Source organism: Homalodisca vitripennis, chromosome 2 (assembly GCF_021130785.1).
Source record: "Homalodisca vitripennis isolate AUS2020 chromosome 2, UT_GWSS_2.1, whole genome shotgun sequence".
In the NCBI taxonomy this organism is placed as follows: Eukaryota; Metazoa; Arthropoda; class Insecta; order Hemiptera; family Cicadellidae; genus Homalodisca; species Homalodisca vitripennis.
In genome coordinates this window covers 186,140,753-186,166,596 of record NC_060208.1, presented here as the reverse complement: position 1 = coordinate 186,166,596, position 25,844 = coordinate 186,140,753, and the positions used below count along the sequence as shown (strand labels likewise).

The window sequence follows — 25,844 nt, the reverse complement described above, 5'->3', positions numbered from 1 at the left end:
GAGACATGTACATTGTATTATGTTGGCTATGTATTTTATTTTTAATTTAAACCAGAACACAAAGCAACCTTTTGGATAAATCATTTGATATATTAATAAATATTGGGAATTTTATTTAGTTTAAACAAAGCTTATCAATTGTAATGCAAATTTCACAGACTTAATGGTGTTTTTCAAAAAATCTTTAATTAATTATGTTCTACCATTTAAAAATGACTTTACTCGTAAGATGTTAGGGAGAAACAAAGAGAAAGAATAAACCTTCTTAATATTACTCTTTCTAACACTGTTAAAACAACTTACAGTTTTGAAACGAGTTGATTCATTAGAAAGTGCAATGTTTAGACACATTACATATAAATATAGTCCCAATCATTGATAAAGCTATGGATTTATCACATATAATTTTCTTCTCTTAATTAATAATTGTAAACCAGTGAAATGTTGTGACGTGAGTATTTGTTTCCAGTGACTTGCTATGGCATCGCGATGAATGCAAAGTTAAATGATGTAAATATCAATATAAGATCCGATAACCTTGTGCATCAGAACAGTTCACACAAGCAATGGGACACCATTTTACTGGCAGACATGTTCTATCATCCGGACGATGCCAATGAATACTTGCCTTGGCTCAAACTGGGATGCCGTCTTGGAGTGAATGTGATAATCGGAGACCCGGGAGAAATCTTCCGATCTCGTATTAAACCAAAGGAACTGAAACAGCTGAAGCATTACTTTATGCCAGACGTGATGGCAGAGAAACAGGGACACATCACAACTGAAATTTGGGACTTTTGTCACTGCTTGAAAACTTCCCAGTGAGATGGCCTATGTTTTGTTACTGTATCACTTGTTCTTCAGTAAATTCATTGCAGTAATACAATTGAAGTGATATACTTTCTGAATCTCAGAACACTGCGATAAGATCTGCTGTTGATATTGATTTAAAATGTAAGTCAGTCTATTCGAAATGTTATAAAAATGTCTAAACAAATATCTTGTTTGAATACTTTTAGGTTTGTGCTTTATTGTGAGATCAAGAAGTCCCATAAATACTTTGTTTCACTAGTTTTTGGGGAGTTTTTAGGTTTTACAAAGCCTACATAGTACAGTGCATTCAAAAGATTGTCCTGCAGTAATGCACACTAGTTAATCATGTGAAATACTAAATAAAAATAGCCTAAGTATAAAATTTATGAATGTACAAAATTTATATTTTATAACTTAAAGAAGATTACATTTACACTTTGGGGAATTGAGCGAATGTAATGAAGGCTTGATGTATATAGTGGGCCTACTCAAATGATGGTCAAGTTTGGGTGAGAGATCTATTCCCCTTCACTGGAGTAAACATTGATACCTTTCTGTGTATTTGCCATGAAATGAGCTAAATATATTGTAGTATAAATTCTGTCAAGAAACAAATGTGCAAGTTCATAAAGTCACCAAAAGATAGACCAATATAATAATATATACTTAACACTAAGCGTTGTTGGCAATCTTTTCTCAAATGTAGAAAAAACAGTATTTAAACGTTACACAAACTTTTACTATATTTTGATTGATTTTAAAAACATACAGGGTGTTTGAAAAGTATGGGTACGGCTTAATATTTTAAAAACCATAGGAGATAACATCTATAAACTTTGCACAGTGTCATATGGCTATGTAATCTATTTTCCTTGCTATTACCATGACATGCCAACCATGGGGGGACGGCCCACAGAGGAAAACATGGAAATCTTAAATTGAAGCATGGGTCGAGTGATACCTCCTTTGAAAGAGCTCACTTAGTAGAGTTGAATGCCGCAAACCGCATCTCAAAAGGTTTATCCAATCAGAAATGGCGGCTTGTTTTAGGTACACATTGTGAAGTACATTATGCGCTGCCATTTCTGACTGGATCGTCGTATTCTGATGCGGTAGGCGGCGTTTCACTCTACTAACCAATGTGTTTTCACTGACTTTTTTTAATTAGCAAATTATGTCATAAATTTATAACACAATAAATAAAACACAATAAATACCAATGTTTTTTAGTTTTATTTATTGTGTTATAAATTTATGACATAATTTGCTAATTAAAAAAAGTCAGTGAAAACACATTGGTTAGTAGAGTGAAACGCCGCCTACCGCATCAGAATACGACGATCCAGTCAGAAATGGCAGCGCATAATGTACTTCACAATGTGTACCTAAAACAAGTCGCCATTTCTGATTGGATAAACCTTTTGAGATGCGGTTTGCGGCATTCAACTCTACTAAGTGAGCTCTTTCAAAGGAGGTATCACTCGACCCATGCTTCATTTTAAGATTTCATTGTTTTCCTCTGTGGGCCGTCCCCCCATGGTTGGCATGTCATGGTAATAGCAAGGAAAAATAGTTTACATAGCCATATGACACTGTGCAAAGTTTATAGATGTTATCACCAATGGTTTTAAAAATATTAAGCCCTACCCATACTTTTCAAACACCCTGTATATCATATGTTCATACTTATTATTCATAGTTTTCAAGCACTTAAAGCGTTAACAAGCTTTCCTGTGATTAACCGTATTTTATTGATTGTCTGTGATTGTAAGCTGTGGTAGTGAAAGAGTTGTACACGATGTACTACTTGGTCAGTAGCAAAGACCATATGTTAAGTAATACTCATTTAATACATATATTTTCCATATAAAACAACAATCTACATAAATAGTTAACCTACAGCAATGTGGCTTTATACTTATAGTTATTTTTGACATTTTTTATATACAGTTATAGATAAAATAACTTGCCCAATGAACAGGTTATACAGATTTACGGCATTTTGTTGTCTTGAGTCATAATTTAATTCTACATCTTGCATCATGAACCTCATAATGTAACGTTCATTTAAATAACTATAACATGTTGCAATTCTATGGTTTTTCAAAATCACAGTTTTATAGGCACATGTTCATTGTACATCTACAAACTTTTGTAAATTTACCTGTCTTTATTAATGAATGAACGTATGACTTAATAGCTTTTAGTATGTTTCAATTTAAACAGTTTTTTGTACGTATTTCCAGTGAAATGTTTATATATTGACATGAATGCCCGATTAAACTTCCTATTCGAAGTGAATGTAACTGAAGAAAACATAATTAGAACAAATACGTACAGTGAGTGGGATGTAATCCTAGTTGGTGATATTCTCAGCAGAAAATATCCAGAAGTGAAATATTTGCTCCCTTGGATCCGGTTGGCTCGTCGAGCTGAAAAACAAGTCTACATTGGCCAACCCAAACAGTCCTTACAATCATTAATGCCCAATGTCTTTGAGTACCAACTCTTGGAGTCGTACGATAATTTGCCCATGAGCAATCATGACCCATTTGCTCAGCCATCAACTCAAGTTTGGAGGTTGTTAAGAACATACTAATAAAATCGTACTGTTTTGTTTTGTTATTCATTGCTAAAAACAGCCTCTTTTAGTAATCCACTTTTGAAGAGGATTTTAAAGTGTATAGTATTATAAACATTTGTTGTTAATTCACATGTAAAATTAATCTGTCAATTGTTGTAGTAAACTTGAACTCTTGGATGATGTATCCAATTCTTACAGAACCTTTTTAAATGTAAAGGGTGTTGTTAAGTTTTAATAAAGTCTTTGGTGTCTTAGGTTTGTAAATAGTAGTCAATAATTTTACGTGCCTTAGATCAATGTTTAGCACTAATTGTTGGATCATCAAAAAGGAAATACAACAAATGATATTTGGTGCTTTCTTCTGATGTTGAAAGAGACCGGTTTTATGTGTCAGTGATGTTAAAGATTTTCCCCAAGTTGTTAATAATGACTTCTTGCAACTCGTGAAAACCTTTAGTTATCGGAGTGTTCCATTATTTACCCATTTTATTTAACAACTCTTTGTCAAAAATCCCTTGTGAATAGAGAAAGTTGAATAGACAGACTATAATTTCCTGCATGATAAATTAATTTTCATTTATTCATGATTCTTTAATGTTTTTCCAAAAAAGAGTGTAGGTTTTTTAATAATTTACAAGTTTTTAATAATGTAGTATGCTCGGCTGATGGGAAAACCACTGAATCAGAGACAGAGAGTGCACTCAATATTAATCAGAAATAAATGTGTCATATTCCTACCTGATCTAGAGAAGTTGTTTTTCACAAAGGTATGTGGACCAAAACTGCTCTGTCTAACTGAATGGATATAAAAACAACAAATAAATTCTTTTACTGCAAATCATCTGGAAATTTATAAAGAGCAAAGGAATCCAACCAAAAGATAACACTGACTACTTTATTCATCTTATAATCCTCTCGCGTTTCAGTGCAGTCTAAAAAAACATGTAAAATACTGTATATAAGAAACTAATGTTGGTATGAGTTGACAAAAACTCGTTAACAAAGATTCACTTTTTCCAGTGCGATGTTTACTGACAGAAATGAATGCTCGGTTAAACAAAGTGGCTGTCAACGTAACTGACACCGACCTTATCAGCTCTATGAAGATAGGAACTGCAGAGGACTGGAATGTTGTGCTGGTGGGTGACATGTTCTATGAGAACCCTCTTGCAGACAAATTAGTGAAGTGGTTGCGGAGTGCGAAGCTTGCAGGGAAGTTTATTTACATCGGGGACCCAGGGCGGTATCTCTTCGTCACCACCAAGGACAGGCCTGGAAATTTTTTCGCCCATATAATCAGATACAAGTTGGGAATGAAAATGTTCCAAGACCATGGAGTCGTTGATACAGATGTGTGGAAATTGTTTCATCTCTCCTGATGTATAAAAGTGCTGCAAAAGTACTTAGAATCGTACAACTACAAAATTGATTTTAGTTTAAAAGAGATCAAGTTTTGTGTGTAAATTATTTTGTACTGTTAGAAGTACTTCTGCATCAAACACAGCTTTTACTCACTATACTCTTAAATTATATACTCTTTTTAGTATTTTTAAACTCTTAATACTTTCTAGAGGTTTACAACTTGCTTGTTGTATTAAGAACTGCTACTTTATGGTATGCTTCTTCTGAAGATTTGTTTGTCAGTTCCTTTTGAGTCCAATAGTATAATGAACATGGATGGACAATGAAATCTAGTGCTCTAAAAAACCTAGTTCCTTATTTTAATAAAACGGCTAAATTTGATATGGATCCCCAAAATTTGAATAGCTAATGTTGCAAACAAGTAAATTAGTTTTGAATTTGTTTCTATCATCTATCCTGGAAATTGGTAGCTAAATAAAAATATACGAGTTGAAAAAAGTTTTCATACATATGTGTAAAATTCAAAACAAAAACATGGGATGCATGGTTGGTACATTTATGCATCAATTATCCACTTTTTATGCCCCATGTGTTTGTTTGGAATTGTACAAGTATTTTCTTATGTGGTAAAATTAAGTGTTATAACATTTTAGTAAATTCGGAATAGGATTATGGATCTGTACGATGTAGGGAAAATTATTTTACTCCATTTAAAAAACATGTTTTTAGAAAAGGTTTTTATTAACATCATTACTTAAAGTTGATGTAATTTATAGCATTAAGAAATCATATCGCTAATTTAACACTTGATAAAATAAACTATTGGCTGAAAGTGCTCAGTGTCTGAAAGCAATTTTAAAATTCAGTTTGGTTTGAATTTTAAAAGATTTTTTTACCAGTAAAAATGGAACTTTTATCACTTTTAAGTGTTTATCATTTCTGTTAGAAACACCCCCTCACATTTTTTCAAAACACCAAACAAGTTCTAACAGATACTAAGAATTTCCTGTATTTTTATTGTAAAAATAGTTGCTTTTAAGTCTAATTTGTCAACAAATAGATTTTTTAATTGGTTCATTTTATTTCTTAACTTTTAATACAGATTGTATGCTAAAATGTATATTTTTTTTTAGCAATGTTTAATGATGTTTTATAGTAATTTCTTGTTCTAATGTTAGTTTTATGTACATTATATTTATTGAGAGAAAACATGTATCAAACAATATAAAACACTCTTATGTTTTTCATGTTAATTGGTCGGTTAGTACAAACTAAACATTTTAACTAAGGCTGTGTGTTCGCAGTGACATGTGTTGGTATTGATATGAACGCTAAGCTCAACAATGTCAGTTTGGAAATAAAAAAAGAAGACTTGATTGGCAGACATGGACATTTTGAAAATTGGGATTGCATCTTAATTGGTGACCTATTCTATGAGTTTAGCTTGATGAAAACACTCGTTATTATGTTGAGAAATGCGAGGCGGAGAGGAAAGAGAATATTTTTAGCGGAACCCTGTGGAATATTCAGAGCATACACACTAAAAGACGAGTTGAGGCCAGTTGCTCAATACCATCTACCGAAAGTGTCGTCGGAAATTCTGGGATACGGAATGACAGTAGTGTCTGAGTTCTTTGTTTGATCCATTCCAATTTTACAGGTTAATAGTTACAAAGTCTTTTTATACTTAGCTGAAGTAATTATATTAGAATCATAGCTTATTCCTACTTGAAGTTTATATAAAATTGTATATATTCAAGATTGTTTTATATGTATTACAAAATTAGAGTGTTATATAGATTTTTCTAAACATCAGTACTATCTCAAAATTTAACGGTATATTTCATGTAATTAAAATAACTTCATATGTTGAATTTTCAACCGGTAATTTTGTTTTTTACAACTAGCACAGGGTTGAATGAATATATAATATTCATAATATTATACCCAATAATATAATGAAATCCATTAATATTTAAGGACTAGCCCAGGGAGTGGCAGTGCTTCATCTGAGGTCAGATGTGTCAGAACTGTTATATCATCATTGAAATTACTGGTAACTAAACTACTGCACAATAAAATATCCTGGAAAGCTTGAAATGTGCGTGGTTATTCTCTTGTGCATAATTTTGAAGGATGAAATGACTCATCAGCTTGTTGTACTCGTTAAACCTCAATGAATTAATAAATATGTTGAAGTGGTTTGTTTGTCAATTTCAAGAAGTTTGATTATACTGTACATTGAACATGGTTAAGAGACTAATGCACCTGTTTGTCACTAGTAACTTATTTGTGTGGAAATGTAATCAAAATACTGTTCAGATACACGTTAGAATCGTAACGAGATTCACAGAAGGCATTTGGAATTTTCAGTAGCTTTTTTTCTTTACAAATTCATGGAGGTTTTGTTTGCAATATGGAAAATTTTCTTTGATGGTACTGACATTGTTCCCTGACCCATTTGAAAAACCCAAATTGAAATTTTACAAAGCTTATGTGACAACATTTTACAGTGAAAAACAACCAACTACTCATATTATTTTTACCAAGTGAAACTGAATTGGATGTGAAAGTTCTTCTCTATCATTGTTGTAGTTAATAAGTGTTTTTAATCCACGGATGATACATGTAGTGATGAATTTCTGTAAAAGAATTAAAAATATCTCTCCGAGAGCACAGAATACAGAATGTTAACTGTGCTATATAGAAAAATAAGTTATTAAAAATGAATTCTCTGTACTTTTTTTATAATAAATGCATTAAAAATTTGGATCTTAATGTTTTTAGTACACATTGTACTTTAAATTTATTCTCTAATTTTTTTTCAAAAGATATTTGTATTGAACTCACTTTTTTAATGTTAAACTCAATCAGTTTTAAACTTTGATTTGATTACACAATTAAAAATATTATAATTAAAGATCAAATCCAGGATATTTTATTAATAATTAATTGTCTACATATAATAAACTATTGATGATTGACTATAATCACTGTAATGCTATATTATTTTTAGGGGCATGCATTAGTATTGACATGAATGCCAAATTAAACAATTTGACAGTTAATATCACAAACAAAAATATCGTCCAGGAGACAAACCTCAGCAATTGGGACGTTGTCTTCGTTAGTGGTGTGTGGTACAAGTATGAAGAAGTGTCTCAGCTGATATTTAAGTTAAGGATGGCTTGCGACAACGGGATAGCTGTTTATGTGGGCGACCCGTCTGGGACGATCAAAGCCTTTGCACAGGAGGGGGAAATGAAAACGGTTGCTGAATACGAGTGCAGTGAATACACCTTCAAACTGTTAGGTTATAAGGAAACGGAGGTCCTGAAGTTTCAGCACTACGTCACAAAAGAAGACGAAATAATAGAAAAATACAAATATCTCATCAATGACCTGAATATGAGCCTGTTTGTGTGATGATGTTATTTGTAACGCTATGTGCAACAAAAACTGTGAAAAACCTAACTAACTAAATTTTTTATTGGTTATAAGAATAGTACTTAAAAAAAATTAATGGCTGTTTTGGCTGGTATTTTAGAGTTGTGTACACTTGAAATAATGTTTTCATTAAAACTGCATTCATTTAGTTTCTGTGCAGTGTATTATGTGTTCTACTCTTTACGGTTTTGACATCTTGGATCTAGCTACAGTAAAACACCACTGTCTACTCTAGACCAATGTGTTTTTTGTCCTTCACAAAAAAAGTTTGTAGAATCTTAAAGTGACATCAATTTTGTAGTTGAGATCTTCAAATTACTAATTATGTTTAAGAACGGTAATGTTGAATTTGTAATGGTCTTAATTTCTTTATCCTATTCAAAATGCTACATAGATTTTTGTTTAAATTAGATTATTAATAAAAATAGTATCATATAGTGAATTGAGGCTCTTGTTCCTGTTTTTAGTAATTGATATATAAAAAAGTCAAATTTAATTATTTCGCTTCATTTTAGAATAAAAATGTCATATGATAAGAAGACATGATAAATAAAAATAATATATGAATGATCTAAACTTTTATGTTATTTGTTTTTTATTATAAAAATTATACTTTTAATTTAATTCTTGTACGAACAATGTTTATATTTTGTTCACAGTGACTTGTGTTGGTATTGATATGAACGCTAAACTAAGCAGAGTGAATTTAGAGATTACATGTAGTAATCTTGTCGGCAAAGAAAAGGATTTTCAAAATTGGGATCTTATTTTGGTTGGTGACCTGTTCTATGATTGGAAAGTAGTTGACCCACTTATGCCGATGTTAAGGGAGGCCTGCAAGCAAGGAAAGGTCATATATTTAGGTGATCCCTCTACGATAATGAAAAGTAATCACAAGGACTTGACGACCAAAGCAACATACAATTTGAGCCAATTCACAACAGATTGGTCTGGCCACACGGAAACCCAAGTATTAGTGCTATACTGTTGAATTTATTAAATAAGTTATAAAGTTGTAATAAAAAAATTAATAATCAAAATTTTTTAATAAACATACTCTGAAACCTAATTACGGAATCTTCTTTTTATTACATCACTGAATGTAATCGAACATTTTCATTTGGATTTTTTCATTATAAACCGTTTTAAAGCCTATTCATCCTTGACTGTAAACAGTATATAATTTTGTATATAGTTATACAATAATTATTTATTGGAAGAAAAATCTAAGAAAGCCCCACTCATGTACTGATCAGCACATTATCAGCAGATTTATATGAATTTTATTTGGGTGAAAACAGTTTATCCCATCCTTTAGCTTTCTGGAAGAAGACAAACCATGTGATATGTTTGTTTTTAAATATATGTAAATATTTTTACAAATAATATAAATTGTACTATTTATTGATAATTTATTCCTCCTTGTAGGAATCCTAACATAAAGTCCAATAAATTGTTTAATGATAAGATTTTATTTTATTTTACGGACAACAAATGCCTTTACTGCGGTAAATGCAACAAATAGTCCAGGCTGAGCTTAGGTAATATTATTAATACAAGTATATAATAAATATTTAGATTAGCATAGACAGTTAAGTTGATTACGAGTGATAATGAAGTAAACAGTAACTAGTGTAATAAAGAGATTTCAATATAATGTCAAATAAACAATGAAATAAATTACAAGAGATGTCAGGTTATTACAATGTGGTAAAGTATACAAAGGTTATGCAAATAAAATAGTTTATCAAGCCAAAACATGCTTCTATACAAAGTACATAAGAATACAAAGAGGAGACCTAAGTTCATGCTATACAGTAATTTATATATATAACAATAATTGAGGCGGTAGCTGCTAGAAGGGCCTATCTCGAGATGGGCCCTTTTTGAGGAGATCGCTTATATTTTTTTTCTCCATATGTTTAAGTATAACCTCCATCTCACTCATTCAAATATTCCTCTTTGTTGTCAAGATAAACCTATTTAAACGTCTATGTGTCGAGAGGCCCTTCTAGCATAGACAAATGGTGGCATCAGCTGGCCGTGTGTTTGTGTTTTTCTGCTGTACAATATAACCTCACTTCTTGTTGTTTTGTGTGTTGTGATTTTGTAGCTTACAAGTAGTATTTGAGTGTTTTATTTATATTGGTGTTAGATACTGAAGAAAATGAGTGGTGAACTTCTTTTGAAGTCTAACTCAAAAAGGTGTAAAGAGAAAAGTAGTTAGCACTGAACAGTGGGGGCCGTAATGTTCGGAAACAAAAGCGGCAGTCAGGCCTAGGTTATACTTCCACTTCGGGAAAAGAGATGTTCCGCCTAAAGTTAATAATACAGTTAAATCTTGTTGCAAAAGGGATGAGTGCTACAAAAAGTTCTCATTTGATGAACAACTTAACGTTTTTAACCAATTTTAACGGAAATCCTTTGGGTAAAAGTGGTCAAGATTCATACTTGAGTAGTTGCATGACAATACAGGATAAGAAAACTGAGTGTTTGATTAAATGTGAGAGTAAGAAAATTGATCGATCTGCTGTTTGGAAGTATCACATTAATTTTAATGGAAAACAGTTACAGGTATGTCGAAATCTTATTTTGTCAATATTTCAAGTATCACAAAAAAGGATTAGAATAATCCAGGCTAAGTTGATGGCAGGGGAGTCCTTTGAAGAGAGAAGAGGAAAACATACTAAGAAATGCCTCGGGGAAACTGTGTGGCAACTTGCTACTGAACATTTTAAAGAAAATTCCACATAGGCCTAGTCATTATACTAAGTCAAATAGGCTGTATTTTGAAGACCCAACTATCACAATCATAGGCATTTACAAGTTGTTTTCAGAGTATTACATGGAGAAAACTGGAAATGCTCTGCCAATGAAATATAAAACCTATTTTAAATTTTTTAGAAGGACAAACTTTGCTCTAAAAACGTCCAAAAACGGATGTGTGTGACTATTGCACTCAATGTCAGAAAAAGCTTGAAATCAACCAAAACGATCCATGCCGTAATGACTATAATGTTCATAAAAGAAGAGCTGAAAGGTTTAAACAAATAAAACAAGATTTGATCAAGCAGTGCAAAACAATCTAATGATGTCTTAGTTTTGGAGTTCGACTACTCCCAGAACCTTCCCTTACCCAAGTTAAATATCATTCCCAAATTTTATAAAAGGCTTTTATGGCTGTATTTATTTAATGTTCATGTTCACAATGACGATACATCCTATTTCTATACGTTTATTGAAGGTGAGTCAAAAAAGGGTGCTAACTCTGTTGCGTCATTTGTTTTTGATTGTTTTGAAAAGGTTTTCAACAAACTTCAAAATATAAAAGAAGTTGTGCTGTTGTCGGACGCGTGTGTGGCGGCCAGAATAAAAATGCCACAATGACACAGTTTTGTTCATGGTTGTCAAAGAAATATAATGTAAAGGTTAAACAGATATTTCCAGTTAGGGGACACTCTTTCAATCAATGCGATAGGAACTTTGGATTGGTAAAAAAACAGCTCAAGCAGAATGAAATAATTGAAAATCCCAAAGACTACCTTGAGAGATTAGTTCTTTCTCGCCATAAACCATCTCCGTTCATACTGGTTCACGATGCATCAATAATCGTAAACTGGGACAAAGCTCTTGCTCCCTTTTTTTTTACGTAATCCAAAATCAATTGAAATGAAAAGAATTCCTACAGAAACTACACCTAAGTATAGTATTCAAAAATATTCAGTTATTATGTATGATCCATCTGGAACTATATCATGCTGTAAAACATTTTCTACAGGAGTTTTATGAGCAGTTTCAGCACATGCGCACTTTCTCCGCAGATCTTGATCTTCAACGTGCATCTTCCATACAAATTAATAAAAGTAAAGTAGATGATGTTCTTTTCCCTTATGTCTGCAGTAAGTGAAGAAAACCGATGGTTTTATGTAGATTATTTTGAGAAGAATGCAGAAAAATTTCCTTCCGATTAAGTTAATAGACAAAGTAAAAAACTAAAAGTGAACAGTATTTATTACGCTATTCTCACACACTAATTTTAACATTAAAATGTGTTTAGGTTGTACCATGTTAATAAAGAATTATGTTGATGTAAATTATTGCTTTGTTTTATTTTGTCTGAACTAGAAAGGCCCCTAATATTTAGGTAAGAAAATTAATTTTTTATTTAACTTTTGTACCGTTATGTGACGCTACAAAACAGCATGCCAATGTAGGGTTTTATTACTGCTGGTAGTAGGGTTAATAAAAGTAATTAAACTCAGTTACACTGTGTGGAAATATAAAAGAGAAATCTGTTTGTAAAATAAAAAATATAATAAGTGAATAAAATTATCAAAATAAATGGCTTTCATCCAATTAGTAAACATTTAAATGCAGTTTTCTCAAAACATGGTTTTTTGAGATAGGCCCTTCTAGCAGCTACCGCCTCAATTATATACATGATCACCACTAACAAGATATGAATAATTTATGTACAGTAATGGCAACAGTACAATGTAATAAATATAGTACAAACTAACAGCTACCTGCAGCTTCACACATTTTCATAGGTTTTTCACCTGTATGAGTACTTCTGGTTAGAGTGATTTGTATTTCCGAGGCCAATGTTGAGTTTGTCTTCTTGCCACGACTAAGAAAATGTGTTAAACAATGTATATTTATGACCATTGTAATTTACTCCGGTCTTAGTATTTTTTGTTCTATTGTTGATTTTGCATTTTTCACTATTAATAAATAAATAAATATATAAAAACAGCTCAAAAAAGCCTACTTCTGTCAAAAAAAAAAAAAAAAAAAACTAAGACAGTCTTTAAAAGTACAGTAATATCTGCACTGCTAGCAGTTACCTGCTGCTTTGCACATAATTTGGTAGGTGTTACACGTGTATGATCACTGCTGACTAGAGTGAATTATAATTTCCGACACCAATGTTGAGTTTGCCTAGTAGCCATGATCAAGAAAATACATCAAAGGTATAGATTTATGCCCATTTTAATTTAATTTGTTCTTAGTATCGTTTCATAGTTGATTTTGCCTTGTTTCCTAATCTAGAATATATATATATATATATATATACATATATATCACAGATCAGAAAAGCCTACTTCTGGCAGAATCCCCTGTCATGATGGATTTTATAACAGTCTTTAATTTTATATTAAAAGTTAGATATTAACTTTGTCTTTTATATCTAATTCTTAATATTTGCTAAAAATATACAGTTAGTATACATTAAAATGACACTACCTACGCATTTGTTTCTTTATAGACTGAAAAATATTTAAAACAGTTAGATCTGGAATTGGTACATTAGCTCAAAAGCACAGTCCAGCGAACTTTCACGTAGCATTTCAGTATAATCGGTTGAATAGTTTATGTATGAAAGCAAAAAAATCCAACAAAGGCCCTTTCACATTTATAATATGATTAGGATTACAGTTAAAATTACATATAGTAGGTGATATTATGGATCAACTAGATGAAAAATAACAACAAAGGAAATAAACAAGTGAAATTAGTAAATAAAGAGTTTTAAAATTGATACACCATCCCAATTTAAGAATTATTTTAATAGCTGCTTCAGGAAAGATGAATTGCCACAAAAAAGGTCAAATTCAGCATACAATTTGTTGCCCAGACAATGTACGTAATCCTAGATATTCTGACATGGTACTGTGGAATGAGACCTGCAGAAGATTCTGGGAACGGATCTAGAAGATCTGCAGTCCATCAAACCACTTGTTGAAGAGGAATATAACAACGGCCTGTTGACTTTGAATTTTGAAAGCTGCAGTCCAATCTTCATCTCAATATTCTTCACCAAACATTCTGATAGGAAATTTGAAATAAAGACCTGCTAAGTTTTGCAGTAATCACTTATTCAGTCATCAAACTCTGGTTGTGTAGCTGTTGAACTTTATTTTGAAATTCCAAAGACATGACAGAGGTGACGTTTTAGCTATTATCTGTTACAAAACCTATACAACAACAGCATATTGCTTTTTTTGCATGAAGTGTTAAAATTAAAGTTACAAGTGTGGGTTTGATAGCTCTCTATGTACACTTGAAGCATACCTGGTACTGAAAGGCAACATTACTTTGTCCAGTACCAGGATGCTTCACATGGCTTGAAGTTGTTGCAGAACCGCAGTTTTATCTGATGCAGGTCAGGCTGTGATACAAAAGCAGTTTTTTGGCATTAAAGAGAGACTCTGTAACAGAGGCAACAAACTATTTGTTATCAAATCACATGCGGGCGATGAAGAAGTACTTGCAGTATAGAATGCATGCTGTGAGATGCTACGTGCTACATATTGAGATAAACATTATGGCAAGCTCTGTCTCAATACCTAGATCTAGATTGTTGAGTTCTGTTAGGGGTTCATCAAGGCAGGCCTTTGAATAGGTGAAAAAATTATTATTAGATCAACAAGGCTGTGGTGGAGTCTACTAGGGTGTTTATTTTTAATCTGAATCTCTTAACCACTGATGAGACAATGTCTTAGTATAACTGTAGCACCGTTACATATCTAAAAGAGACCAATTTTTTATGTTATTTACAAGTTATAATAAAGATTTTTACATTTACGCGTTAATGACCAACAATATTTTTGAAATTTCAAATTTAATTTTTTTACCTATTGTATTCAGTTAGCATGTGCACTTATATGTCGACTTTAACTTTTTATATTTATAATAAGTACGTATGTATAGGCAGTAACAAATAATAGATAGGAACAGAGTGACCTAGTTCTCGCCGACATTGCTTCCATTTGGGAGGCAGAGACTCTAATATGACTAATTTATCACCCACAATCTCTAAAACACAAATATTGTGATATTTAACAACACCAGTAAAATAAAAAGAGAATTATTTATGTGAAGCAATTATAGAATATAAAATTTAAAGTTTACACAAATATTTTAATGCATAAGACATTTTTTATTCTTCCACATTTAATTAATTTTAATATACAAAAATATGTTTAGTCAAAAAAATTAAAAAAGAAAATGTTATTGAATATCAATAACATATATTTAACTGTCAAAGACAATTCAAACCCAGACATTTTAGGTTAACCTTTTGGAAACCAACGTCCGAATAAAAGTGTCCACTTGTGTCTTCCTAAACACACATTTTAGAAATAACGTGATTAGATACTAACTGTTTCCCGAGGCTTTTCTTTTCATAAGATTTGCCCGTGTATTACCACCTGTTCAAGTGAATTATATTTCCAACGCTGATGTAGAGTTTGCCGTTTTGCCATGATCAAGAAAATCTGTCAAAAGTGTATGTTTATAGCCATTGTACACGTACATCTACTTTATTATAAAGTGGTTTATTTCTTAAGCTTTAAGTTCAACCAAAAATTTATTATAAAGACAAACATACATGATAACTTAGCGGCTTCAAATAGTGTTTGGCAATTTAATATGTGTAATTGTCTCGCGATTGCAGTTTATAAAGTGTAGACACTGTGAAAACTTTTTTCTTTTGCAACACCATCTGGGGGTGAGGTTACATCAATCGGCATAGCATATAAACCTTCTCTGTGAAAAAAATACATATACATACAAATTTTCATAATGAATGGTCAGATAGTTTATGAGTCTATCAATATCATATATACAAACATCCTCTTTTATATATCTATCTCAATAATTTTTTGATACAGATTTTCCTTACTGAAGGAAAACTATAATATAGATTTATGGTAGTGAGTAAATTGCTCCCATTTTAATACTATGTAAGTATTCACAATCCTATTTCCTATTGTAAAGGTAATTCTTGTTATATTTAATTTTTTACAAAAATAATTAGCCTAAAAATATTTTTTCTCCAAAATAACTTTAAATATTTGTTGTGAAACTATTTTTTAAATAATTAAGTTCTGAGTTATTATTAGCAGTCTGTTATGATATCTATACCAAATAATTTTTTTTTCATACCAATATTTTGGTCTGAAGTGTATTTTTTGTGTAAAGAAATGTTTTGGTTTAGCATTACCACGTCATAAACAAATTTGATCTTTATGAAATGCAATTCATATTAACACTATTCGAAAGCGCATATAATCTGCTACATTCAATTTACATCAAAACTAAGGATAAAACAGAGCAAAGGGTTGCAAAAACGTCAAAACAGGGATGGCGGTTTTAGCTACTACAGTTGGTTCGGGCGCTGGCGGTGACAGGTTGGGCGACAGCCTTAGGCATTGGCGTCAGATGGTGCTGCAAACAGTCTGCGAACATTGTGTAATTTTTGTGTACATTTTGAACCATAATTGGCTTAAGAATTTTGTAGTGTTTTCTTATGTATGTAATGAGATAAAAGTGGTGAACATCTAAATAAAATTTTAAAATCCATGTTGGTCTAATAAGAATATTTTTTAGTAAAAAAGTAAATTTATTAGATCTTTAAAATCTCAAAATCACACAGTAAAAGGATAAAAACAGTTGTGTGTGGGTATTCCCATGTTATTCGTTTTTGTTGCATTCCACCACATACTATCTCTGTCTATTTTAAAAACCAATCTTTTATAGTTTTTATAAGTGATTTTAACAAGAATTTTATCTAGAAATGTGATTTGTGTAATTTTGTTAATACGATACTAATATAAAAGAATTACGTTTAAGTATTATGTCTCTCTATTCTAGAATTGAAACGTAAAACACTAGTTTTCTGCAAAATTCCAATATTGAAAAAAAGACCACTAACACATAAATTAATTTTAAATTTTGAGTTAACTTTAACTAAACTATTTGTTTGATGTGGTCGCTCTCTTGTTTTACACAATATGACTATTCTGCACTGTTCAATACTAGATATACTGTGTTGCTTTGGAGCTAAAGGTTTAAATGTCTCACGAACTATCTTATCAGTATCATTCAACTATCTTATCAGTATCATTCAACTATCTTATCAGTATATAATTCAACTTAATCTCATTTGTAACCACATAAATCTGAAAAGTTACATTCAAATATCTTTGTAACTGACATTTTATACAACCACTTTTTACTAGTTGGCGATTTAGTTTCTGTAAAATCTGTTTACCTTTTCACTTTAAAGATAACCTTGGCTAACAAGTGTGCATAGCCATAAATACAGTAATTTCATAATAAATAATTAAATTACAATGCAACAATGAGTACAGAAACATTACGTACTTATAACCAATCACCTCTCTTATCATAAAAACTCATCAATTTAAATCTCACTTTCATATTAATGAATTATTTTATCCAAATACATTTATTTATTGTATTATTGAAAAATTTTCAATTACTTTGCCAGTTTGCTTTTTACATACTTTGAGACAAAATTAATAGGAATGACTCTCAGATCATTGTATAGCTTTTTATTTAAATAAGTTAGTCTTCTTTAGTGTCAAAATAAAATGATATAGCAAAAAGAATGACCTTTTTTGCTACATCAGAAGTTACTCTGATACTAATAGTTAGGCTTGTTTATAACATTTGAAAAAAAAAAATCAATATTCTGATTAGTTTTATAATCCCCTGGAGAGAAATTGTAATACATGATGTCCCAGCAAGTATGTGTCAGACCTGCCACTCTTTGGTCTAGTAAGGGTTAATACCACACATATACATTATCACATAACTATTCAAATATTGAGAAAAAAATCTATAACTTAAATATTACCCTCATTCCTGTTTCTACGAATATAATTGTGAAAACAAACATCGTTAATACTGTAAAATACCTTGGTATACTCATTAATTCTGTCAAATACAGAGTGACTCGTACTGGCTAATTACTTTTAAAAAGTTAAAATTGTTTATCTTACAACAAACATATCACCTAAGTTTTCCATTTCATGATGTGTAAAAAAAAAATTAAATTCCTGAAATATTTTGGCCTTGCTATGGAGAGCTATCTTCAACCTATAGATGTTAAACTGAAACTGCTAATAGAACACATTTACTTTTTACAGTTGACTTGAAGGGAGTGGAGGCGGAGCTGTAATGTATTTTGCTATAGCTTAATCAATGACTGATATTACAAAACAATTAGCAATATGACTTGTTTATCACAGTTATCTTCTTTGTTGTTACAATGTATATTAATATTAAAAAGACATAATATCATAATAATATTCAAGAGCAGTATACAAAATTTGATTTTAGACTAGAACAGGTAAACAAAATGTTTAATATCTGCACAAATATGAATTAGTGAACAAATTAGCCACATAAAACATCTGGATAGCATGAAATTATAAAAAGTTGGAAGACAATTTTAATTAATGAACTGTAAAGTTAAGTTCAAAGCTTTTACATAGTTCTATAGTTAAAATTTGATAAAAAAATTAATGGTTTAACCTACAAATAGTAGTAGGTAGTAGGTAATGATATATATTCATTTTACAATTTTCTGTTTCTGCAGAGCACAAAATATGTTATGTAACGAGTATCCATTGAGTAATTCTTTGGTTATCTCAGGAAGTCGTACTTTTATCTTCATTTGTAAGTTATTGATCATTGATTTATCTTGAAAATTGTTAGCAGATATTTTGTAGTTGTTGTGTCAAGATAGTTAGTAGCAGACAGCTTAGTAATTTCAAAACTATCAAAATAGTTATCACCACAGCAATAGGAATGTCGTAGGTACTGGGCCTCTTTAACAAATGATGTTTTGTAATACAAGTATGTAGTTTTTGACCTTCATTCTCATGAGCAGTAGTGAGTATTCTGAACTCTCCGAGGTGTAATTTAAGGGTCAAAATGAGACTGTTTTCTGTTAAGATTATGTTTTCTTGAGAATTGCAGTTCCCAAAAGTTGGAAAAAGCGAACATTTTTCCACTGCTTCCAAAATAATTAATTCACTTATTATTACAGAATAAACAAATAAATGTAAAATGCAGTTTTGAGAGGAGGGTTTTGGGATTTCCTGATTTCAAGGGGGGAAATTGTAGGTGCACAATAGAAAAATCAGATTTTTTTAAATTCATAAAGAGTAGTAGATACTTAAAGTAATTAATTTCATGTGAAAGTTTTTTAAAATGTTTGGTATTTAACGTAATTGAGTTTGAAATTTTAGGCTCCCCTGCAACAAAGCAGACTATCTATGGTGGTGGTCGACGGTGTGGCAGGTATGAGGGGTTGTGACTTGGAACTTGCTAGTAGTCCAGTAGTAATTTATGAGTTTATTTTATTATAACTAGAAATCCCTGACATATACAAGATTAGAAAATGTCTAGGTTAGATAAATGTTTTCTGTTCAAATGTACATCTATATATATAAAAGAAAGTCGTGTTAGTTACACTATTTATAAGTCAAGAACGGCTGAACCGATTTGGCTGAAAATTGGTAGGGAGGTAGCTAAGAACTGGGAGAAGAACATAGGATACTTTTTATCCCGTTCCCGATTCAGGATTCCACCCCACTGGTCTCTAAAAGTTCAGAAATACCCGTAAGAAATGCATTGCAGCAAACATATGTTATTAAGTGAAAGAGCCTTTTCAAATTTAATCAGCTGTTCTTTGTAAACATATATAATGAGACCAAAGAAATTTATATGTTTATAATATAATTTAAATACTATTTTAAATTTCTTTACACTTATAGTTTGAAAGCATAGAGTAAGCTTAAGAGAAACAGCAAATTTTGTTTCAACTGTTTCTGCAATCACTGTTAAACATAGACTTTACTATCCAGATAATACAATTCAAATTTGACGTAAAAATTCACCTTTAACTGCAATATTTATCTAATATAAACCATGCTCATGCTTGATCAGAAGAGCAATGCAGATATCAAAATTACTATCTTACGTTGGCTACAAATATAAAGAATGTTATAAAACCAACCTTAGTTGTTTTTTTTTTTTGACAGAAGTATGGTTCTCAAAACTCCGTGTGTACATATTCTCTCGATCGAGACAACAAAGCAAGCTGAATCATGGCATCGGAGATATAACTAATTTAATCCAGAAGTGATACACGCGCAAAGCTTAAAATAAAAACCATACGCAATTTCGCTTAACATCTGAAGCTCATAATTATTAGACTGTAATAATATGTACCTAAGATATGCCTATTTTCGTTTCAAAATTACATTGAGCGCCATAATTTATTACATTGAATTCTGCGCTAATGAATTCCGACTTTTTGACTCCTGTCCACGATGGTCTAATATAGTTCAATTGTATACAAAAATCAATCATATAATATTGAAGAAAAATTCCAGTTATTTCACAGGTGCATATTGAGACTGTTTTAAAATTTAAATCTTAAATAGATCATGAGCTTGGAGTATCTGTCAGTGACTATCATTTATCTCAGAAGGGTAATAACGACGTTTAAAAGAAATATGCTCTCCTACGTCCCAATTTTTCTGTAGAAAATCGTGTGCGAAGCCGTGGGTAACAGCTAGTCATATTCATATTTTAAAGGAGAGACTGCATATTCTTCCTGTTCTTACCAGCCACAAATCTGGGCAAGGATCTTATCAAATAGAATATGGGGTACTGGTGTACCCATACTCATGAAATGGTGCAACAGGTCAAATTACGACATTTGAATATTCGCGGGGAATTGGCAGACTGTGACGTCAATGAATCGGCAGACTGTGACGTCAGTGAATCACATGTTGTCGGAATTGAAATTTATTTAACTAATAACAAAGAAATTTATTGAACTTTATGCGGGAAAAGATTTGATCAATTAAAATGAAGTAAACATAACCAAAATTCGTGTTTTACAAAAACACTAAATAGAATTACGCAGAAAAGCCAATTGTGGTACGAATGACTTGTATATTGATGACGTCATAAAGCACATGTTGCTAAAAATTTAACTAAAAAGCTTTGAAAAAATAATAAAAAGAAATTAGAAAGACTTAAATTGATTAATTATAGTAAACGTGATAAATTTCGACAATTATAAGAAAAGAATCAAATTATATTTATTCGTGAAGACGCTGATTTGAACGAGAGAGGGAATGAGTATTGTTTTGAGTCGGTATCCGTCGTTTTATATGGAGATTCGGTCTTCTCTCACCAGACTTGAAGCAAGGAGGTTGTGTTGATTCTCCTGGGATAGTAGTGATCTGTTGTATAGTGTATTGAAATTTAATCAAGGATGGGATATTGTTTTAGATTTTTAAATTATCAAAGCATTGCAAGGTGAGTGAAATTATAATATGTGTTGAGAGTGTGACATTTAATAAATTAATCTCGTGGTCACTTGGTTTGACTTTCTTTGAATATCCCTTTTATAAAAAGTGTGATGGAGTGATATTAAATTTTGTAATCATTACTTAACATATTTTGGAACCCTGACATACACACAGACTTGTCTCTGGTGATAACACCAGAGACGTTCAAATTTAATAAGTTTTGAGTAGTACCAAGGGAATACAGCTAGCATTGGGCAAGATGGCGACCGATACCATGATGAGCAACATGGTACAACAACGTGCCACTGGTGACAAAAGGCGTACAACTACATGGTGAGTCAACAACTCTAAAGAACCGACTCACAATAAATTGACACAACCACGTCGAGGGGATCCGCAGCAAATTGACGCAGTCAAGGTAAAGGGCTTTCAGCAAATTATCGCAACCAACGTGGGGGTGACACACAGCAAATTGGCGCTATAACCTGGGACACTCATCAAATTGGCACCAGAAAGTAGGGCTCGCATCAATGGTAATGTCAGACACAGGATTTGAACCTGAACTTCTGACCCAGGCTCTGATCTCTTTCATCTATTTAAGCTTAAATAATTAATTGCATTGGAAGTATTAATTTTTTAATGACATAAAAATATGTTTTAAATAGTTTATTAGTTATTTGAATGCTTTCCATAATGGAATGTATTTATAACTTATGAACATAATTCCCACTTATAATAAGTTTAGTTTGCAGTCACACTTCTGAGATTGGCGATAGGAGTATTATTGTGTTGTACATAGCCTTTTTACATTATATTATATCTACACTAACACATACGTGTGGCTTCGTCCGCAGTTGCTATGCAATAAACATTCCACGTATTTAATTGAATAACTCCCATGATTTCAGTAACACGAACTATTTTAGACCAATCAAAAGGAAGTCCAAAGTCGAAGTTCATAGCTTTCTTAGTGAAAGCACTTGTGATGTAATACGATATGGTCCTATGGTATTTTTAAAACGGAATTAGTAATTTATTATGCACCCATTTTTTATTTATCATGATTAAGAGGACCAGAGGTTAAGCAAAATTGTGAGTAATTCTTATTTCAGGTTGTGCACTTCTAGTTCAAATTAATTCTATTTCCAACGCAAAATTAGAGGTTGCTATTTTGCACTCAGAAACAACATATGTGGACCTATATATATTGAGGTAGGATTCAAACCAGTACAGTTTTCTAAATTGTATGGATATAGATATTATTATTATAAATATAAAACTAAAATCAACATCAATAATACCAGCACATTTCAATACTTACAATATGAGAGTTGCCATCCATATGTAAAGATGTTACATGTTACAGTAAAGTACATGGATTCCCAATCCATGTTCACCATATCATGCTATTTCCTCGGTCCAGTCTAGGAATCAGTGTTTATATATCTAATCAGTATCATATACGTCATAAGTGAGAAATGGATGCGATGTTTCCCTTGATGACTTTCTGTTATAAAAATTTAAAACCCTAGTCACGGAGCGAATGGTTAGTTGAATCAATCTAATGCCCAGTCCCTCCATCTTTGTTCTTTCAGTTGCTGTAAATAGGCCATCCTACAATGTCTGAGGAAACAAAATTCAATACCTTAAATGTACACATTTCCAATTTAGTTTTATTAGGTAAAATAAAGAATATATTAATTGGTTTGACTTGTTACCATGATGTGGAAATAAGAAGTGTTGTTACTTTTGTTATGCTGCTGCACTCTATCAAAATGTGAATAAAGTAAAAAAAAGTGATTAAATAAATTTAAAATATGGTTGTGCTGTCATAATACAATGATAACTCAGAATTATTACATTTTACAGGCTCTTTCGATCCTATAATACACAACTTTAGAGACCAAGATGAGATTTTTTTGATGCTTTAGAGACCAGTGAGGCATAGCCTGGAGAGATTTTAGAAATAAGAATAAGCCTATATTCATCCCAGGGATCCTAAGAATGTCCATGTAAAATTTAAGCACAATTGGTTGAATAGTTTATGCGTAAAAGCAAAACAAAAAAACAAAGGGGTATATTCACATTTATAATATTATTAAAACGTTTGTCTTTTGTAAAGAAGTTATTGATGTAAAGAAACCACTATCGCTACTTTTGTTTTACAAAAGGTTATATAAATCTTACTCAAAACACGCAACTTTGAAATAATACAGATTGTATTTTATGTGTTATTGAATTATGTAGATACCATGAACAACATGCAAATAAAGTTTTAATACATATATTAGTGTGCAGTTAAAAGATTCCGCTAAGAGCACATAAACTAGAAATTATTTTGTCTAAAAATGTTAGACCCAAACTTTCTGTTTATCAGGTTCTGTCAAAGAGATTTTGTTTGATTTAAGAGTGTATTAGGAATACTTTTATTTTCACAGAGATTAATATTTTACTCTTTATAGTTTGTTTCAATTGGATTTAGAATTGAATTGTTGAGATATATATACACATATAAATGGGTAGAGTGGTATTGCCACCATATAAACACAATATTTATAATTATAGAATTTCTTTTCATTAACAAAGAAATAGCAGAGATACCAATAATGTACCATGGGTGACCCCAAAAAGTGTTTGGTTTAAAAAATCTATAATTGAAGTGTATTTAATCGTACAATTTATTTTATTATTTAAGTGATCTATTTCTGTAAACTAAATTCTGTTTTGAGCATACAATTTCAACCAATTGAGTGAAAAACTATCAAAAACTTTTGTTTATACTATCACCTCATCTCCTTCTTCATCATAACAGTCATAAATTCAAAGAGTTTTGGAACATTTTAAAGAACAGTACATTTGTTGAACAGTGTTCAATTTCTATCTCATTATTTCTACCTCATTTTCTGTGATGAAGTTGAGCTTTATTTATCTCTTAACAGCATGGAGACTGTTAAGTATATTCTGTTTATTTGTGTATAGGGTTGGAATGTATTACGTTAGGCGGGTAAATTACAACATTCCAAAAGACTCAAAGACTTTTAGAAATTTCCCAAGCAAGGGAACAACAAAAATCCTTATGGGCTAACATGCTTTGGGACTTAGTCCGGTTGAATAAAATAAAACAGAAGGTATAAGAAAATTTTGTATTCACTCTATTTATCTTTTTTTATTCAAAAAATATATTTGTAAGTTTGGAATAATAAAGTACTTTCAAGTGTTCCTTTAAGGAAAATTATTTCTGAAAGAGTGTAATATTGTCAAATGTTAGCTGTGTAAATACTTTTTGAATTACTTGCATTTTGTGAGTTGATACTAAGCTACTACTTTGTTTTCAGCCAATCATAATCCAACATGAGCAAAACAAAGAGGAAGCCTTGGAGGAAAAACCTCTATGAGAATGAAGGTTATCCAGACAACTACACAGACAAATCGTTCTTGGATGAAATGAAAAAAAACATAAACATGCACCAAGTCACTGTGAGAGAAGCGATTCTCGGTGCCGGTTTAGTGACGCAGGAGTTCTGTTTGGTGGTTTTGTTTGTTGTGGCATTCCTGTATTTACACAATGGCTGGTTACCGCTAGAATTGATCCTGGCACAAACCGGACTGGTTTCATTGTTCTGTTACGCCATCTGTATCTACAACCAGTCCGGTAGGCTGAGACACGTTCGGACTGTGCTTGTGTTCTTTATCTTCGGTTATGTTCTCTCTCCTGTGCTCAAAACGCTGACAGAATCAATCAGCACAGATACAATTTATGCAACCACTGTATTCATGATGACGGTGCACTTGATTTTCTTTGACTACGGAGTCAAAGTACTCATAGTATCCAGCTCACTCTCTCTGAACTCGGCCAACTTTGGAGCAATCTGTCTGGCGTCACGGTTGCCGAGTTCATTTCACGTGTTTATTCTGTTGTCCATAACCGTCGAATGTTTTGTCATGTTGCCGCTTGTACTGGCCAAAGTTGAAGGCTCATTTGTGACTTTATTCATTTTAGTGTTTCTCACCCTTTATTCCTTGTGGACAGTGTCGTTAACAATGACCATTTTATTTGTATTGGTTGTGTTGTTTATCAATGTCCTGTGTCCTATATGGTTCATCAGGTGGTACAGGTACAAAGAGAATATTTATGGACCTTGGGACGAAGCTGTGGTATCCTTGCCTGTACCTAACAACTCAAATAATTCAGTTTCGTAACATTTTGTTTAAAATTTAAATTAATAAAGTTGCTTACTTATTAAACTAGTACACTATTGTCAATTACTTAGCAAAGTTTACTTAGCAATAAGTTTTATTGAGATAAAGCCATCTCAGTATTAAGTTTTAAATATTTATTTCGTAAGGAGTGGTAGTGTCTAGTCATTTTAGGTACAAAAATACTGTAAGTAGTCTGTTTTGATGCATTGGTTGTTTGTTAATTCTGAAATATATATATAAATGTTTTATAAGCTGATGTGAAATTATTTATGAATACCTTAATTTGTAGTTTT

The 25,844-nt window shown here is 31.6% G+C and overlaps 2 protein-coding genes and 1 long non-coding RNA gene across 8 annotated transcripts in view; 2 read left to right on the top strand and 1 right to left on the bottom strand.

Annotated features, from left to right (window-relative positions):
* LOC124355137 (electron transfer flavoprotein beta subunit lysine methyltransferase-like) overlaps positions 1 to 8,359 on the top strand; it is a 28,132-nt gene extending 19,773 nt beyond the window's left edge. The window contains exon 4 of one of the 5 annotated variants that reach the window (XM_046806106.1): positions 7,776 to 8,359. In XM_046806106.1, the coding sequence (XP_046662062.1) occupies positions 7,776 to 8,185 (410 nt within the window). In that variant the 3' untranslated portion in view covers positions 8,186 to 8,359. Of the gene's footprint in view, positions 1 to 469; positions 1,017 to 3,059; positions 3,575 to 4,417; positions 6,058 to 7,775 lie in introns of those variants that run through there. The other 4 variants (XM_046806107.1, XM_046806109.1, XM_046806108.1 and 1 more) reach the window with 4 other exon arrangements.
* Positions 825 to 25,802, top strand: LOC124355139 (phosphatidylinositol N-acetylglucosaminyltransferase subunit C). 2 transcript variants are annotated; one of them, XM_046806110.1, is made up of 2 exons: positions 825 to 954; positions 24,687 to 25,802. In XM_046806110.1, the coding sequence occupies exon 2, from the start codon at positions 24,703 to 24,705 to the stop codon at positions 25,549 to 25,551; it is 849 nt and encodes a 282-aa protein (XP_046662066.1). In that variant the 5' UTR covers positions 825 to 954; positions 24,687 to 24,702; the 3' UTR covers positions 25,552 to 25,802. The 2 variants fall into 2 exon arrangements, with proteins under 2 accessions (XP_046662066.1, XP_046662068.1); XM_046806112.1 differs by lacking the exon at positions 825 to 954 and adding an exon at positions 18,767 to 18,913.
* Positions 13,758 to 18,238, bottom strand: LOC124355141. The gene is made up of 2 exons (XR_006921745.1): positions 18,033 to 18,238; positions 13,758 to 16,449 (listed from the first exon to the last, which is right to left on the bottom strand). It is a non-coding gene; the product is annotated as an uncharacterized LOC124355141 (long non-coding RNA).
* Positions 25,803 to 25,844: the final 42 nt, after the last annotated feature.

Excerpts from the sequence above, each read along its gene's own strand:
- LOC124355139 (XM_046806110.1), top strand. The coding sequence starts at position 24,703 with ATGAGCAAAACAAAGAGGAAGCCTTGGAGGAAAAACCTCTATGAGAAT.